Raw genomic sequence first — 19,882 nt, 5'->3', positions numbered from 1 at the left:
GTGGTGTAAGCCATCCTCTCCAGTCTCCTCCCATCAGCACACACCCTTTCCTTCCTCTTCGAGGTTTGCTATGGTTGATAGAAAAATACGCACATAAAAAGCTTGACAGAATAAAAAGTTCTTTAAGTTATAGTTAAAGGCTACGAGAGGACCAAGTGGAGTTTACAGGAGAGGGAATTCCACTGAAAAGGCTCTGTCCATGGTATGCACCAATCCAATCAACCGTAGTGGTGGGCCCAAGAGCATGGCCCTGAGACCAATCTTAGGGCCCAGACAGGTTCATAGAAGTGTAAGCAGTCCAAATAACCTGGTTCCAAACTGTTTAAGGCTTTAAAAGTTAGTACCAGTGCTTTTAAATAGAGTTTGGTGTCAAATGTGTAATTAATGCCACTAATGTAAAATTTGTGTGATATTATCAAACGACCTAGTCCCCACAAGCATTCAGGGAGCTGAATTTTGCCCAGCTAAAGTATAGAATTTTACAGTAGTTATAAAGCATAGATATTATAGTAGTCTAATGTGAGGTGAAGAATTAAAGGCAGGGAAAATGTTTAAGTGAAGAGCCAAAAAGACAAAAACAAATAATATTTCAGTAATCAGTGCAAGGAGTAATGAGTGAACGAGAGCTTTGTTTGCTGAGAAAATTTTAGTTGCAGCAAGTGATGAGAGTGCTTTAGTGATAAGAGTGGCATGTATTACCACACTTGGGTGGTGGTAATGACTTAAAGGTGAGCTATAAGTATCTAGAAAAGGCTTGTATTATTTGCAAAACTATCTTACATGCTGTGATTATCAGTGCTCTGATATTTAAAGATAAGCCTTTATTACTAGGGAATTAAAATGGTAATGTAGTTTAAGATGACTCATCTGAGTGGTTAGTGTTTGGGCAAGAATAGTTCAGCTTCAGATTTAGGTGAAGTGTTGACCTAGAATAATTTATCACCTTATGTAGCTCCTGTTTGTTTGTTTTCTGTCAGCACTTCTAAGTCATCAGTCTATTAGTTGTGAATCAATACTAACAAGGATTAGGAGTTGTTCTCATGTCTTCCACTGAGTTGTGTTGTATTTGTGTCTAGTGGGATATTTTGGGTTTCATGCTTCAACAAATATTCAGATTGTACATTGTATGTGTACAAAAGTCAGGGTGTATTTGTATTCTCATTACCTTCTCTTCTCACCTTATTAACTTTGTATGCTCTCAACCTATGTACATAAAAGCATGTATTTTTATGCACACTACTATCTTCATGTGTCTAATCTATATGTTTGTCAGATAAACACCAAGATGAAAAGCAGTTTCTGTTATTGTTATCTGATAACCTGGTGGTGGGTTTGGATTTTTTTTTAGTTCATTTACCCAGTTATTTATGCTAGTGTTTGAGATTAGAGAGGTTGTGTGCTTGTTAGTTTTAAACAGGATGGTGCTAACATTTGTTTTCTCTTGACTTGTTGCTTAACCTTGTCATTGAACCAGTTGCTTCTTTCATATATGTATTTTCTTTCATTCTATAGATATTATAGTAAGTACTATATAAACTTGGTGACATTAATGTTCTGATTAAATATTTGTTCAAATTCTATATGCTTAAAGGGAGAAAAACACCTGCTGTAGAGGAAATCTCCTGTTTTCTGGGGGAGGTTGTATATATAGGGCTTGATTGTCTAATTTAAAGTGGCATGCGAACCCTAAAGACAAATACTTAGACCTCTGATACCAGTCCAAGTGTCTCCAAATCACTAGCAAAGTTTTATACAGAATTGTGATTACGTTCCTATATTCTACTAGCCTTATTGATTACAAGGAAGATAAAAATAGCTCATCCTGTATCCACTTTGTGTTTCTGCGATTGATGTAGCCTTGCACGGCTTTAGCACTGCTTTAGTGAGGAGGTGAAGCTGCTGGGATGGCACTATCAATAGCTGATAACGCATCAGAAGTAACTGGGCTGTGTTCAGCTAGTGATGAGAATATGTTGCAATAGGCTTGCATTTTTAACCTTTAATTATATTCAGCAATTGGTGGATAGATGCTAGATATCAATGAAAAGTACTGAAGAAAAATATTAATAATTTTGTCATCAAAATTAGTCCTTGTTTAATGTATTTATGAGGGTGATGTATGTGTACAGCTATTATAAACTCTGATCATTTGGTTTTCTTATAGAGCAGTGTTCCCACGGACACACATGGCAGCAAATTTTAAAAAAATTGGCTAGATCTGTGGCTTGTTTGGCTGCTGAGGAGCTAGGTGTCCTTACAGTGAGGACAGTATATATTTAAATGAGAGAGATGGGTGGGGAGTCACTGTGGCACACAATGTTGACATTGCCAGTGATGAACTTCAGTGAAGAGTCTCTGGCCAGGAGGTGCAGCTGGCTTAATATTTTGGCTGGTAGGACTTAAGAGGTAGAGGAATGCAGAGGGAAATGACAAGGTTTTTTTTTCCTGGTCTGAACTACAAACTCTGTAGTAGCTCTTTGAGGCATGACTACACTGTACCAAGAAATAAGACATTGGAGTGCTAAGATGGATAATAAAATAGATTTCCCCCTGGTCCTTGCTCCATTAAAGGTCAGGGAAAATTCTCCAGAAGCCCTTCAAATCAGTAGAAACTGCAATCAACTAGGTTAGAAATCTTGATAATATTTTGCCAAGATGTTAGGAAAGCTCCCCTCACATTTAGGGTTGGGAGAATCTGTGAATCTAGGTTTTCCTCAGGTTCTCAATTCCCTGACCATAACTTCATTTAAGCCTAATTCTGCATCTCTCTTCAAATTCAACAAAAAAAGGCCTAGCAAGAATTCATATACATCTTTGTGTGTGTGTGTTTCTTCTAATGTATGCATTATTTTGTATGCATTTTTGTAGTGTGCACACTTTTTGCAAACAATTTCCCCTACTATTTTATGTTTTCATGCACAATCTCCTAATGTATACTTCTTTGTGAACACTTTTACTTGATATACACATTTTATGAGTTGCAGAAGGCATCACAAAATTCTGAAAAGTGTGGATTTCAACATTCCAGTTCCCATATAGACGTGCACATAGTAGGATCATATAAAATTTTTGGACTGAACAAATTTCTTCTCCATCCCTATCCACATTCAGTGTAAAGAACCCCCAAACTATGAAAAATGCCTCACTCATGACACAAGGCGATGGAGTGATGGTGAGATGAGCTGGAGAGATTCTCAGTTGGACAGTATTATGTCAGTTTGGTAGTAGTGGAGGGGGGTTGTATCAAGACAATGGAAGTAGGCTCTGCCTGCCTTTCTTCTGTTCCTTGCTACTGCCTTTGAAAGAGATTGATGAGCATTCACTCAAGAGTTTATTTGCTATCTTGGCTTGTTCCAAAGATATTAACTATAGTTTGTTGACAATGGTGTTGGCAGGCTGGTTTGCATGGAGGCCTGGGAGGTGCTCTGCTCCAGTATTTTGAGTGACATAATAATGCCATTTTAAGAAACACAGCCTGAGCAAAGGCAAGCCTTGAGGCCTCATATCTCCAGGTGGAGGGGATGAAGAGCCCAAAACAAGCAATCGAGCCATGAGGTCATTAGTATCTGGTTATGTAGTCGCATAGGAATTCAGCAATATGACTCAATCAAGCCACTCCAAAATGAAAGCATAAATACTCCCCAGGCAAAGAGTCGCCTACTTCCAAGGTGTAACATAATTAGTGATAAGCATGGTATTTGGGCAGAGATTCCCAACCTGCAGGCACCACAATCTATTTTTATTTATTTATTTAATTACATTTATATACCGCCCCACAGCCGAAGCTCTCTGGGCGGTTTACAACATTTAAAAATAGTAAACATTAAAAGTATACAATTTAAACACACACACACACACACACATAAAAAACAGTATAAAAACAACAGTATCCATTTAAAAACAACAATTGTGGGGTCCATTAAAAACAAACTTAACGTTTTTAAATGCTGTTAAAATGCTGTTAAAAATGCCTGGGAGAAGAGAAAAGTCTTGACCTGGCGCCGAAAAGATAACAATGTTGGCGCCAGGCGAGCCTCATCGGGGAGATCATTCCACAGTCGGGGGGCCACCACTGAAAAGGCCCTCTCCCTTGTTGCCATCCTCCGAGCTTCCCTTGGAGTAGGCACTCGGAGGAGGACCTTAGATGTTGAGCGCAGTGTACGGGTAGGTTCATGTCGGGAGAGGCGTTCCATCAGGTATTGTGGACCCAAGCCATGTAGGGCTTTATAGGTTAAGACCAGCACCTTGAATTGGGCTCGGAAACATATAGGCAGCCAATGCAAGCGGGCCAGAATCGGTGTTACATGCTCAAACCTCCCTGTTCCAGCTATCAATCTGGCCGCCGCATTTTGCACAAGCTGCAGCTTCCGGACCGTCTTCAAAGGCAGCCCCATGTAGAGGGCATTGCAGTAATCTAATTTGGAAGTTACCAGAGTATGGACAACTGAAGCTAGGTTATCCCTGTCCAGATAGGGGCAGATAAGAGAATCTGCCTTGCTTAGATTTATCCAACCCTGACTAAGGCCAAAGCTAGACCAAAGGTTTATCCCTGGATCGTCCAGGGGTCAAACCTGTTCATCTAGGTGACACACAGGGGATCCTGTGCTCAGGCAGGGGTGAACCTTGGATGATCCCAGGATAAACCTTAGGTCTAGCTGTGGCCTCAGATTTGGAGAAAGGAATCCACCATATTGAGAATACTCTGTAGTCTGACCAAATTCATCTCCCCCGTTTTTGCTTGCTTTGTCTAAGTTTGGTCCAGAATATTTGTCCTTGTGTTCTCTTTGTTGAAACACAGTAAGAACCCAAGTTTCTGAGGCCTTAGCTAGACCTGAGGTTTATCCCGGGATCATCCCGATCTCATCCCTGTTCATGTAAATGACACTCAGGATATCCCGCAGCAGGCAGGGACAACCCCGGGATGATCCTGGGATAAACCTTAGGTCTAGCTAAGGCCTGAGACTCATGTTCTGGCTTTCCCAAAGATTTCATACCCTATGACCCTATGGCTCTAGTTGTGTGATAAGCTCAGTGTCCTTGGCTGTGTCTGTTGGCTCTCGCTCCCTCACTAGTACAGCGGCTTAGCAAAAAAATTGTGCACATTGTGATACAAGGGTGAAATTTGGTATGGTGGTATTTATGACCATGTAGATTAAAATGAGATATAGGGGCATCTTGGGAAATCATAGCGGCTGCCATCTTGGAAAATGGCGGCCAAAATCCAGTTTTTGCACAATAACTATTATTTGTAATCTCACAGAAAAGATGTCTTAATACAAAATTAAAGAGCATAAAATTTGCTACAAAAAGTCATTAACAATCCTTTCATAGGAGCAACCCTCGTCGAGATATAAAGGTTTTATTCCTACCCATTTGTCTGAGAAGTCAACAAGATGCACTATCACACCCTCATTCCAATCTTGCACGTTGTGTTGCAAGCCTGAAACTTTCAGAGGTCACGTTTTACACATTGTTCAACATTATCAAAGTAAAGGAAAACTGATCCTCCACAGATGCAAACACGTGGAATTTCGCATTGGTGGGCTAGCGGGACAATGGCTTAAGGGGGGGGGGAATTAAAAAATCATTTAAAAAAACTCCTGCTGTGTATACTTATGAAGATGACTACTTCTCAGTTACCCAATCCGTTCTGTTCTCATCTCCAAATGTTGTGCAAGGACTAGTTGCTGTGCTTTGCCACGGGCTAGAGAAAAACTGCTGTAGATTTCCTTTATCTCCCTGGCCTCACCGTCTTCCTCTTGCATGCCTCTTTACTTCTCCTTTCGCTCTCCCAGAAAGCCCTAAAACCCAGGTTTGCCTAGCCCCAATCCCTTCAGCTACCTCACAAGTATAGTCTGGCCTCCATGGTATAGTCTTCAATGCACAACAGCCCTTGGTTTAGAAACTGAGTGGTCCTTTGAGCTGATTTCCCCATCTTTTGAGTCCTGTGCATGGATGTTTACAGTATTTATTGCATTTTCTTTCTTAAATGTGTAGTGTGGGTGGGCTTTTTTGTGATATATGAACTGATTAATTCCATCTTGGAGTTCATATACGTGCCTTTTACCGATGAACTAATTCCCAAAGCAATTACTTTGTACATGTTTCATTCCTGTGTCTTCAATAATATATCCCCCTTTTGGAAGAAACCTTTGTGTGTGAAACATTGGGATAAATCTGTCAAGATGTGCTACAGCCAATGTGAACAGGTCCCTTCAGCTGGTAATATCTCTGAATGTGCATATCCCTACATACATGTTTGGAGAGGACACTCGTTAACAATGGCTAATTAGAAACTTCTTGGTTTGCCCACATCATGAAGGGAGAAGCAGAGGGTCTGTGTGCACATGCAAAAAAAGTTTGTTTATCTTGCTTTATTAAGCTGAGAAACAATTGTCCAAATGTGGCCAGTCTGAGCATGCATATGTATGTGTGCAAATTGACAGTGTGCTCCCCACCCAGTGGTTCCTGACTCTTGCCCTGGTCAGTAATTAAAATAATTGATCATTAAGATTTCTGCCAATGATGTTTGTCTGTGTTGCACCAATTACTTAATACTGATTGCTCATTTTGGAAGGGGATTTGCCATATTATTGGTAGATGATATTACTGATGGTGTACTTGCTAATCTTTTTAAAGGTTAAGTTCGTAGAGATATTTCTGCGTAGTTACTTTTGATTTTTCTGTGTAAGATACAGTAGATGTTAACTTTCCAACCTGTTTGTTGATCCAGAATACTTTTTTTATAGATCTATAAACTATACTCTAGATACTTGCTAAGTTTTATTCCTGATGCTCTTTTGGGTTGTCCCTTGTTTTAGTTGTTAGATTCTCACCACAAATAGTTACACAAAATTGTCAGGACAGTGGACAGTAATACTCTGAATTTCTGTATTTATATTGTGGATTCATTTAAAGTAAGGCAATTTAAGTCAGTGGTTTAAATCACGTTTCCCACTGAAACTTTTTCATATATTTCTTGGTGCAAATCTGACCGCTAAACCTTGTTAATTATGAGTAAATAGGGTATTATTTACATTGTTTCATTCTTACAAGCAGGGTTTGCATCTCTTTGGATCTGTTTGCACATCAAAACAACCCACCAACAGGGTGGGTTGTTTTGCAAACAGTCCATCTTGCATGGTCAGCGCACCCACCAGACGATCGGGCAAACAAGCCACTGTGTGTGGTTTGTTTGCCCTCTCATCCTCTCTCCTTCCTCCCCCCAACCTTCCAGGTGGTGTTCCCGGGGACCTAGCAGCAGGCCCATCTTGTCTTCCCCCAATTCCCCCTTCTCAGCTCCAATTACAATATTGATTGTGGTTGGAGCTCTTTTTTTAAAAAAAATCCCCGGTCTCATTTTTGCGCAAGAACGGAACTGGGAATTGTTGGGTTTTTTGCACTTCCCCATACATGGGGAATGTGTGTACAGTTTTTAATGTTTCATTTTGCTTCGGTTTGGAATCTAAAGGTGCCCTGTGCTGAAAATTGGGGGTGGGGGATGAAATCAAAGATTTTGTGATAAAACTTGTCATTAAAACCACCTCATTTCACTGCTGGTTTCCTGATTAAGCAGATAGTAGCAACCTAATAGAACAGTTGAAATAGAAATAAATTACATACTCTCAACAGTGAATGAAAATGCAACATCCCAGCTATGCATTTTCCTTACTCCCACGTATATCTCTCACAATGCTTAGTTCCTCCCGGTTCCTTTTGGGGTGGAGTGGGGGGGCTACTTCCTTTCATTCTTCTCTCAAGCACCCTTCCTGAAGCTGTCCGACCTAGAATTTGGAGCAAGAATATTCTAACAATCCCACCATAAGCGATCTACCTAAAACTTATTGTGTGGAATGTATCCTAAATATTTATTTAAATGTTGTGTTTACTTGATATTACCAACTTCATTTATCTGACTACCAGAGAATTCTATTTAGACTTAAGTTTTTTGTATATGGTTGACTTTGCAACCCAGCCATGTCATGATCTTTTCCGTTGTGTATTAAATGCATGTTTTGGGGGGATGGTATTTTGGATTCCTACTATTTATTTTAACCATCTGTGTTACTTAAAAATATTTTGAATTGAAACTGTATTCCTAGGAATGCCATTCCAAGGGTAGATTCACATGACCAGCTTTTCCACCATGAGGTGCCCTTTAGCAGTAAATTTATGGCAGCTCTTTGTGTATCCAGTCATACCGTATTTCTTCGATTCTAAGACGCACTTTTTCCCCAAATAAACATCTCTAAAAATGGGGTGCGTCTTAGAATCGAAGAAATACGGTAGAAATTCTCTGTGTTCAAATTGTAGACTGTTCTATACCTGGGCTGGTGTATCATCTAAATACATGTTAAATCTTTGATATGCATTTGAATATTAGCAGTAGGGGTTTTGCAATAAACAATCTTGCACTGGGAAAACTAATTAAATGAATCCATCCCTTCATTCAGAGTCAAAAACTATTTGACAACTTTGTTTGATACTCAATTTACCTGTGTTTCTGCGGTACTTTCGTTTATTTGTTTGTTAACTTTAAAATTTTCTAAACAGCTTTCAGGACATAAGTAACCAACAGAGTGTTATACGCTTCTCAAATAAAATGCTATAATACACACACCTCTTAAAATGAATACTTCCAATTAATTCTTGTAGTGCAACTTGCATGCAAAGTCTTGCTAGCTAACTTCCAGTTGTTATGGAAGTTATTTAGAGACAGCAATTTTATATCTGCCCCTGCTTCAGCTTTTAAACCACAAAGCTCATACGTAGTCCTGTAGTAGTATGGTCAATTACAAGAACTGCTATTTTGGTTTTAAGCTAACCATTATTTTATATAATGTATTGTACATTCTTTGTGCTAGTTGCTAATCTGATATGATTTAGTTTACTCTGTTCAATGGAAAATTTAGGACGCAATCCTATGCATGTTAGATAGAAAAAAGTCCCTACAACTCCCAGCATTCCTTAGCCATTCCCATGGCTGACTGAGGAATGCCGGGAGTTGTAGGGACTTTTTTCTGTCTAAACACACACAGGATTGCGCCCTTACTTACCCTCCTGTTGTAGGTGATCAGTGGCTCCAAGCAATTTTCTGCTTCACATTAAAAAAACCTTCTTCACAAAGACTGTTTGGTTCTAAGAAGTGTATGTATGGTGGAGACCTCCAGATGTTTTGAACCTCAGCTCCCAGCATTCCTGTCCATTGACCATACTGACTGCTCCCCTGAGGGGAGGTGAAGTCAAATGCAGCAGAGGGTACCAGTTTGGGAAATGGCAAAATAGACATATATGGATTTATCTTTATGGTAGGGGAAGGCAATCCTTCTTGGTCTGCAGACACATTTCTCCATTTGAAAAGTGCCCACGGGGGCCACCACATAGTGCAGTGGGGATGGGTGTGCCTCCCCCCCCTCCATGGTTTCCTCCCACCCTTCTTCTCCACTACTGTGTTCTCTTCCCCACTGCACCCACCTCCTTCCTGCTGCCACCATCACACTCCTCTCCTCCTCCTTATCTCCTCTGATGCAGAGATCCAGCTTTATCCTCCTTAGGGTTCCAGGGAGTGTGGAAACAGGAGAGGGTGTCTGGCAGGTGTCCCTAGGGTCCTGGCCAGTATTGCTGCATCCATGGGTGCAGTGAACCCTTTTTAGATGGTAAGTAAGCCTTAGAAAGAGAAAGGGGCCTTTTTTAAAAAGAAAGAAAGAAAATGTATTGAAAAGTCTTCTGATTTCCTGGAAAAGTGGCCTTTGTGTGTGGGGGGAGGGAGGATTCAGATTTCTTTCTTTTGTATTCTTATTTTGAAATGAAAACTTGATGGAGGTAAAAATCTTATTGATTTGAATTGGACTACTTATGTAAATGTACCTGGCATTGCAGAGCATTGATGGTTGGTATGTTAATTTTGACAGTACTAATCACTCTTTGGTGGCAGTTGACTCCTCCATCCCTTCTCTCCCCATAGCAAGTCAAAACAGAGCTCCAACCAATTGTTTGAGTCCGTGTGGGTAAAGCTTTGAATGCAACCTGCTGCTGCCTATGATCTCTAAATAGGGGACCCAAGTGGCCTAAAATAAAGGGATACAAAGTATATACAATTCTAAATGATCTTCTGTACATGAAATAATGTTCAAGGTTAAATGTGCATCAGCTCTAAGCACAAACTTCTTCTTTTTTTACTCTTTTATGTTTAGGTGTCTTCCAAGAACGTGGAATCATTTGCTTCCATGTTGAGGCGCTCTCCTTTAATTCAGATGGGACCTGCCAAAGACAAAATTGTTCTCGGACAAATTTTCTACATCTTAGAAGATGATCTCTACATAGATTTTGGTGGCAAATTTCACTGTGTATGCAAGCGACCAGAACTGGATGGCGAGTAAGTAAAGCATTTATGATAGAAGTCTAATATGTATGAAAGATTAGTTGTCAAATAACTGACTCTCAAATTTTGAAATTTCCTAAGATCTTTATTGGTGGTAGACATTGCCTCAGACTTTAAATTTTTCATTTTCTTTCCAGCTGCTCAGGGAAGCAAGCATAAAACAGGGGTGCACAACCTTTTCAACCTCAAGGGACACGTGTGATGCTGGGTCGGGGGCTTCATGCATGCACACACACACACACACACACACACACACACACAGAGGCACACCTATACACCAGCAGTCTCCACCAGCAGCGGTAAAAGAGCAATCTGTATGATGATCTCTGTGGGAGGGAATGAAGAGTTCAAGCAGGGGAGGGGGATTTGTTGGTGGTAACACGGTCAGGTTACCCATGGGATTGTGCTCCCCTGCTATAAAAGGTATTTTACATTTCATGTCAAAGACAGATTTCTACAACATTAGGAGCTTGTTCACCGCTCTGCCACATGTGCAGAGCTTCCCCTCTTCTGCCAGTACTGACCTCCAGAAGAAGAGGTAGTCAGAAGAGGCGACCTGTGTTCTTGGCCAGGATCTCCTGCTCTTGCCACATGAGCGCCTGTGTTCCAGAAGGAACGGAAGGGCATGAGGCATCAAGGCTCAATGAAAGGCACACAGATGTGGGGAGTGAAGAATAGAAAAGGCTGAGAAAAGCAGGCTTGATAGAAGAAGGAAATTTCTGTGTTTGGGGCAGGGCTGTGCGCTTTTTTCTGTGGAAAGGATTTGATCTGATACTGGAAGACCATAAGTCTCCAGTTTCAGATAATTTTGCCATGTAACCATGGGGTCAGTGAAACTCATCATATTATAAATCTATACATACCAGTCAGTTCCTGGCATACTTTTTGTCACTTTTGAACCATCTTGGAAATCCATGGGAACTGGATTGGAGGGAGGGTGACCATGAGTTAAACACATTGATTCCTCACTCCCAATCAGCACCTAGGAAAGGCAGGAAGTTTCTATGCTTTATCTCCCATCTAGCTTTCGGAGGGAGCAATATAAGCCCATTTCTGGGCCACCCTTTCAGGGTAGAAGCCCTCCCAAGGCAGCTTACAGCAAGCAGTAAAAATATAAACACCGTAAAATAGCAATGAAAACAACAATAGTATTTATTAAGTCCTTTATACATTTTTGATATAGAAGAATGCGGTAAAAGTTTGTATGTATTATTTGTGGATACATTATTTATTTTTTATGATGGCTGTAGGATAATTTAAGGATAAGTCGTTTTCAGCAGAAATTGCAGGAATCTTACCCTGGTGTTTATCCCTTGACTAACTGTGCAAAGGTTCCTTCTGTTTTACAGGTCGTCCATTCACTTAAAAGCTAGTAATGATTAATGAAAGTGGTCTGGTAGAAGCAATCATATCTTGGGTTAAAAATAAGCCAAGATGTGCACAAGCTCCCAAGTACCCACATGCAGTCCTCTACTGCTACTTCACTCCTCTGTTCATGTGGGCAAGCAAAGAAGCTAGAAATGTATTTGTTTATATATATATTTGTTATATTTGTTAGTTACTTTATAAAATGTATTCTTTAAATGACATTAAAAATTAAATTAAATGCAAAATTAACAAAACCCCAAATATAGTAATTAACAATAAGATCCAAATCTAACATAAAAGCATAAAACAAATGCCAACACCAGGATTTAGAAGCCAACTTTAAGCCATGGTTTAAAGTTGGCTTCCTGATCTGGCTTGTTAGGAAGCCATTAATCATAGTTCCCAGTTTGCATATTCCGCCTTATTAAGCCAGGATTTGATCATTTGAATGTAGCCAATATGAAGTATAACTCTGAAGAGTATATTTCATTTTCATTGCACTATTGTTTCTTGTACTTTTTAGATGTTGTTGTCTTCTTGCCTTATTTATAAGTGACTTAGCCTTCTTCTTCTTCTTCTTCTTCTTCTTCTTCTTCTTCTTCTTCTTCTTCTTCTTCTTCTTCTTCTTCTTCTTCTTCTTCTTCTCCTCCTTCTTCTTCTTCTTCTTCCAAGAAATGGCACTCTGCAAAAAAAAAAAAAAAAAAAGGTTGTAATTTTCAGTGACTTGTGATGGTTCCTCCATGTCTTTTGGCAAATAAAGCAAGTCATACTTATTGGCTTGTCTAGCCGCAAACTACCGAAATCCCAGAAAGAAATCTTTGGCAATTCTATTCTTCTTGTCCCATTTTCTAAATAACATAGAAATGTAAAGAAGGAATAGCTGCTATTTATATTTAAAGAAGGTTAAATTCAAAGAGGTAGCATTTTTAAAGCTTCTTTTACACAGTGCTATTCACCATAGCTCTTAGCCCAAACAATGCATATGGTGCCAGCATGTCTACTGTCAAACAGTAGAGAGCTTTTTTTATAGCATACACACATAGTAGCTATGTGATTGCAGGCTGAATCCTATGCATTTTTCAGCAAATAACTCCCAACTTTATTTATAGTAGTGTATACTTTGGAAATTATAACTCTTTATCTACTGTGGACATCATATTATTCGCTTAGATGCCTTACAATGTACTTTTTGTTTGCCACCCACTTGGTAGTTCTGCAGAAGTTATTTTCAACCACAAATTGAGGTGCTGCTTCTTATGGTTAAATATTCCACAAAAATTGTATTGCCCAAACTAGTGAGACCATAAATGTGTAAACTTTTTTGGAGTATGTCTTGAGTACTATAGATAATTAAGCATTGGCTAGCAAGGTTCACATCTGGGAACTAAGGTGCAAGCCACTGTGAATCAGGGTCCATCCAAATATTTATTATAGTTGACAGACAACTCAGTTGTCTCCCAGCTGCAATATGCAAGCACAGGATGTGAGTCTAACACAAGAGCACTAAAGGATCAAATGACTATTCACACAAGCACTGTTGAACTGATCCAAATGCATGGAGGAGATGCCAGTGCAGGCATACCCTTAATCTACTCATGTAAAATTAAATAACATAGCAGCATGTTTGTGGAGGGGGAACCCCTGAAGCTTGCAGAAGTACAATTAAAAAGTACAAGGAAGCAACCCCAGCAAAATATATAAAACCCAGCCCTGTGAGGACAAAGCCTACTCATAGCCATGGAGCATTGAGTGTCAGTTAGGAAAAAATAATAATTGAAAACCTGACCAGGTGATAACATTTCCTATCACATCTTGATCAATCAGGCAAATGCCTAGCTTCTATATAGCTGGGGGTGTATGTGTTTTAAATTCAAAAACAAGTACTGTTTTTGTTCCATTGTTTACTGTTAACTAATCCTTTGTAATTGGCAGAAGTATTAAACCTACTGATGGTTACATTGTTTTCTGCTGTAATGCTTTAAAAAATATGAACAATCATTTGTGTGCAGTCTACACTGTATCCTTTTCTACGAATCTAATTCATTTTTCTTTCTTTCAAGGGTACCTTGTCCATTTATGGTTGAATCCTTCACACCATCCCATTTATTTCCAGTAATTATGCTGCAGTCTTGGGAGTGAGCCCCATGGAAGTGCAGTGGGGCTTACTTCTGAATACACATGTATAGGATTGGGCTGTCACAGCACAATCTGCGTGTGCTTATTCAGAACTACATCACACTGTGTTCAGTGGAGTTTATTCAAAGTTGTGTGCAGAGTTTGCTTAACTTAAATTTGCAGCTTAAAAGCACTATCAATTTCGGTTTGCCTGAGAGTCTCTTATGATACTCTTTTATATTGCGAAATAACTTTGGGTTGGAATCAAACATTATATTCTGGATTGTTGAGGAACTTGTTCACTTTGAGCTGTGTTAAATGTTTCAAGCATCATGGTGCTTTCTGTATTACAGGAGTCCCAATTAATCAAATTGAGTATGTCCTAACTTCAAACCTCTCTAAGGAAATGGCATTATGCCCTATTGCGAGTTGGGTTGAAGGGCTGTGGGTAGGAGAAAGTGACTTAGGACAGCTCTGCAATGTAGTCTACTATTTTATTGCAGGTTAGTGGGGGTGGTGCTTTTAAAAAGCCTAAATGAGGTGTTGGGCAGACTATGTGAAACTGGCAATTATGTCTGTGGTGACAGTATAAAAGAAATATGGAACAGAGGTAGGAAATTGACCTGTTTAAACCCCTAACATATTCTCATGGCAATAAATATTACTATCAGGTGTGTGAACCACGGGGGTTTAGAAAAACAACTTCCCCCTCCCATTGATATAGAAATACAGTGCTTAGGATCAGCTCTGGTGTTTAGGCCCAGTCCAAAAACCCATGCTCTTAAGGATACAGCATAGTGGGAAAGAGGAGGGGTCCCCCCCTTATGAGCCCTAAACAGCAATGCAAGTCTTCTGTTCCAGTCTGGTGGTGGGTTGAGGATACACTGCAACATGTTTTGGGATCCCCATTTGTTCCTTCTAATAGTGAATTCAGATGCCCCCATGTCTATCAGTTTGGAAGCAAAATGAGGCCACCCAAACATATGATTGGTTTATTTCAGTTTGTAAATTAAAAGAAAACACACACATACACACTTCCCAAAAGCAGATATAGACGAACCACTCAGCTTCCAGGTCTTATGTAATGTGTGGGGTCAGTTGGAGAGGGGCGGGGACAGGAGAGGGAATTGGCCTGCTAAAGCTCCTCACAGCTTGTAGAGTGCGTGGAACAGCTGGCTTGCAGGCCAGGTGCAGCCCATGGAGCATCCTGTCCTCGCCCTCCTGCAACCATTAGGCTTTTTCTTTCTTTCTTTCTTTTTTTAAAAGAAGCGTACATTGATGCCACCAGAAGCTTTTTTCAAGCCTAACTGCTACATATGTAGGGTGGAGTGGGTGGGAAGTAATCTTTGTAGAGATTGGCTTTAATGGGAGGCTTTTTCTGAGTCCAGTTGTTGTGCGTGGAGAAGCAGCTGGCAGTGAGACTTTGACTGGGTTTGCACGACACAACACCCATCATGGGTAACAAACCACAGTGGGCTGTTGTGTCATCCGAATCAAGAACACTCCCCTCAGGGAGGCTTGTTTTTGGACAATGACTTGTTTGGAGGTTGTTCAACTCATGATGAGATGGTGCATATTTCGGACCCAGCAGAACCAACCCATCATGGGTTGGGGCAATCAGGTACAGAGGTGCTTATCAAGACTGGCAAAAATCCCTGCTGCTCTTCCTAATTGTGCCTCTCCACGCTGCGTCAAGTCTCCCTCACCAGTGACAGCCCCTCCAACAATGCCCAAACAGCCTGTCAGCTGTTCACCATCCCCTTTTTAAAAATATTTTTTGGGTCCAGGGATTTGCACAAATGGGGCTGTAATATATTTTTAAAAATCTTTTAGAGGTGCACAATGGCTGTCAAATATGTATAGCTTTGCCTTGTCAATGCCTTTGTATGTTTCAGCTGTCAAAGCACACTTAACACTGACAGCTCCAAAACTGGTGGAAATATTGGGAGAAGGGTACCAACAAAGGGTAGAGACACTATTGCCCCTTTATCAAGTTGATCCTCAGGGTTTTAAGTGCTGAACTGACACTTGTCAGTGTCCTGCTTCAATTCAAGACTTCCCTGAGTCTCCAGCTACTCGAGAAAGGGAGGATCTAAGCTCCGCCCACCTGTACTTACTTCCCATTTGGAGCACTTACTGCCGTAGTGGTTACTGTGAATGAGAGCTGGGAAAAGCCTCCCACCCCCGAGTTTTTCCTGGGAGTCTGGGGGTGGGGCAAGTCACCAGACAGAGCTTGAGGAACTGCCTGTGGGCTGCACTTTTTACACCGCTGGTGTAGATTATTATAATCCAAAAGCCTCAATCCAATATATAATTAAGCATTTAAATATTTTTGTGGGGAAATTGTGGCTCATTATTTTTTAGTATAAGGCCTAATCCTTGCTTGAGATCCTTAAGAACATGAGAATTGTTTTGCCAAAGATCCATCTAGACCAACACTTGGTTTCCAACTGTAACAGGCAGTGTATCCCTACTTGGGAAACAGCTTGGTACAGTAGACATACCCATCATAGAATCATAGAATAGTAGAGTTGGAAGGGGCCTATAAGGCCATCAAGTCCAACCCTCTGCTCAATGCAGGAATCCATCCTAAAGCATTCCTGACAGACGGTTGTCCAGCCGCCTCTTGAATGCCTCTAATGTGGGAGAGCTCACAACCTCCCTCAGTAACTGGCTCCATTGTTGTACTGCTCTAACAGTCAGGACGTTTTTCCTGATGTCCAGCCGGAATCTGGCTTCCTGTAACTTGAGCCCATCATGTCTTCTTTGTCCTGAAATCAGATAATCTGAGAAATACTCCTTTGGAACAAGATGTTCCGTTCTTAACTATTACAGCTAATAAGCATTGTTAAGCGTATCCTCAGTGAATATGGCTAATATTTTTTGAACAATTTTGCTAGCGGCCATTCATCATATTGCAATTCTTCTGTCGATTGCTTAGTTAATTTTTCTGTTCCTTCTCTACTGACTTAGTGCTGTTTTAACACATACGCAGTGTTCCAGTTCTATTTTTAGAAGTTGCAACTCTCAAATGGTGAACAATCTGGTAATGTACTGAGGTGCTAGGAGTAACAGGAAAAATAATTTTAGGCAAAAATGGATCTCAAGATCATATAGCCTGATAGAAGGTGCTCCAAGTCGCTACAGCTGGAGCTTCAATAGAAGAGCAGTGGTGCTGGGGGAGTAATTAAGGTGGGAGAGAGTCAACTGGTGACTTTAGGCTTCTCATTTGACCTTGTCATGTGCACATGGATATTCTGTTGGCTGCAGGAGAGAGTGCAGAGCTATTCTTCCTCCTTCACTTCCTAGGCTCTTTAGCCTCCATTGAGCCAGGAACAGTGGCCGAGGACAAAAGCTGTATACACTGTACAAACAGAGCACCAAAGCAGCAGTACACTGACTCATTCTTCGCTCTGTGTGAGAACTGAGGGGGACTCTATTCACTTCCTTTGTGCTGGTGTCTGTCAACAGCGCTGTTTGAGGCAAGGCCTATTGTGCCGGCCAATGTTTCTTATTGACCCAAGTCTGTGCCTGCAATGTTCCCAGGGTCGAAGTTGCGAGTGAGAGAATGTTTGAAAAGGGGTAATCATAGGGTAAATGCATTTTGCTGCATTGTCATCTGACCTATTAAATCTAAACTGTGGTCTATGTTAATGCAAACAGGTAATTATGTAGTCACAGCTGCAGCTATTGACATCTGGTTACCGCCCTAAGGGGGGGAAATATGTGGTTTTCTCTCCTGTGTTTGGGCCCTTGAAAGCTTGACTTTAATGATATTAAGTGGAAGTAGAGGATGGATTAGTGAGACTGGCAGGTCAACAAGGTGGATACTTTTTATTCATGTAAGGAAAAATAGCTCCGGCCACTGATGTGAACTTAATCTAACTTTTTCGTCACTTTCCCATTGCTCCAGGTGGTTTATTTCCAGATTTAGTTTCTTAATTATTATGAGTTGAGTTTGGGGCGTACATTCTGAATCCTGCCTTCCTACCTCTTTTCATGTTATAATGCCATTGGCACTTTCTTTTTCATAACTCACACACCGCTGTGGCACACATGTATGTTATACCATCCATCTATATTGCGTTCCTAGGAGCTCAATATTTAAAGTGCTATTATGTGTAGGCTTAAATCCTTAAGTGGCAAGTGTGCTGGGGTGGTAATAACATTCAAGACTTTGAATTATTATTATATGGCTGCCTGCCTTTTAGTGCAATATAAGATTTGACACACTCTTGGCAAGTTCAGATGATCGCAGCAAGGGAAGCAACCATTGTGGCTGTTTCCTGTGCCATGCCCAGCTGCCATTTCCATGATTGCCCACACTGAAGTGTGGGTTGGTGTGTCGTCTAAATGCAGTGCGGGGGGAGTTGTATGCACCCTACAACCTCTACTTCATGTTGAAGGGTGGGTGCACTCCACCACCACCCCGCCATGCCATGTACCAGATTTGGGTTGTCTGATTCAGTGTTACAAAGGCTATGCTTTTGAGAAACAAACAGGTACCATGAGGGGCATACACATGGTACTTTAATCTGTTGAACTATCTTAAGGTGAGCATGTTTCTAGGCTGAGCCATGTTTAATCATAACCAATGCACACAATGTTTTCCACAATATATTGTGCTCAAAGTACAATAGCCATAATTATAATATATTACAATACACCATTAACTCAATTACAGTTCTTTTAAAACATGTTTCGTCATGGCTTTAGAATGGCTAATTTAAATGTACTGTTGTGGGTTACTTGATTAAGCTGACGATTTGGAGGTCTGGAAAGCATTTGCATTAAACTGGAATTCCCATACCACAGAAGGGCAATTCCTCCTAACTCAATTAGGGCAGAGGGTATACAGCTCATGACCTTCAATTACAACAAAGGCAAGTAGTTAGCATACTACCTTCAGGATCCTTTTGTTCCTTGCTGTTAGGTGTCCCTTGCTCATGCAGCCTTTCCCAGCAGAAAAATATATTAGACATAGACATATTAAACAACCTACTAAGTTGATGCCCACCCAAATGCAAAATACATGCCTACTGTTGTACATCAGACCTTGGTTCAGGACCTCCATCTTAACACATAAACACATACACACGATGATTTGATGGAAAGGGAATAGGAGAAGGAAAGCTAGGCATTATCAGCATATTGGTGGCACATACCCCAAATCTTTGGATGACCTTACCCATGGATTCATATAGATGTCTCCCATGGCATTTTACAACAGACCTTTGTGGCACTTGAGAGCCAATTCCCATTTTCTACAAGCTCTCGAGGGCTGCATTCTAATGGTGGGCGGGGCTGAAGCCAAAAGGGGTGGGCCCAAAATACCAAGAACGTTCACATATTTTAGCTTAAAGCTTTTATTGCCAATAACCCAGCCTCATGAGAGGCATCTCAACCTTTTCAAATGGGGAAAAATGCACAAAAACCAGGAAAGCACAAAACAGTGTTCAAGGAAAGGAAGTGGGGCCATCTGGGCCCAAGGCCTGCACCCCTACCATGAAGCAATGATCATACAGTGGAGCAGCATTTCATCAGCCTTTCATCTTGGACCTACCTAACAGTAACTGTTGACACCAGTGTAGCATAGTGTGCCTCCCCAGCCCTGTTCCACCCTCGCAAGTCAGCCCACAGTTGATATTGAATGCAATTGAGAGGTCCAGGGGAATCAACAGAGTTGCACTCCTTTTCCATCTCCCAGCACCAGTCCACCAGAGTGATCAAGTCAATTTTTGTTCCAAAACCAGGATGTAACCTCAGTCAAAAAGGACACAGGTAATATTATTCAAGGAAACCTTGGGTTTTGCCAACAGCACACATGCTCGTTTCTTGCCCTGATATGGTAGATTTGAAACTGTCCAATAGTTACTCAAATCTTGGGCTCTAATGATTGCTTCTTGAGAAGGGTTCTTACTACAGCCTCCTTTACTGCCACTGAGACTGCTCCTTTTCTTAGTGAAGCATTGACAGCTTCCACCGCTCAATGGATCAGTCCTCATCTGGTTGCTTTAA

The 19,882-nt window shown here is 40.8% G+C and overlaps 1 protein-coding gene across 1 annotated transcript in view; it reads left to right on the top strand.

Moving 5' to 3' along the window:
- Positions 1-19,882, top strand: part of TPD52 (tumor protein D52) — a 93,834-nt gene that overhangs the window by 47,103 nt on the left and 26,849 nt on the right. The window contains exon 6 of the mRNA XM_063130877.1: positions 10,194-10,375. Coding sequence (XP_062986947.1) covers positions 10,194-10,375 — 182 coding nt within the window. The remainder of the gene's footprint in view (positions 1-10,193; positions 10,376-19,882) is intronic.

Source organism: Elgaria multicarinata, chromosome 7, assembly GCF_023053635.1.
Source record: "Elgaria multicarinata webbii isolate HBS135686 ecotype San Diego chromosome 7, rElgMul1.1.pri, whole genome shotgun sequence".
Taxonomy (NCBI): Eukaryota; Metazoa; Chordata; class Lepidosauria; order Squamata; family Anguidae; genus Elgaria; species Elgaria multicarinata.
The sequence above is the reverse complement of the archived record's forward strand: the minus strand, read 5'-3'. Positions and strand labels throughout refer to the sequence as shown.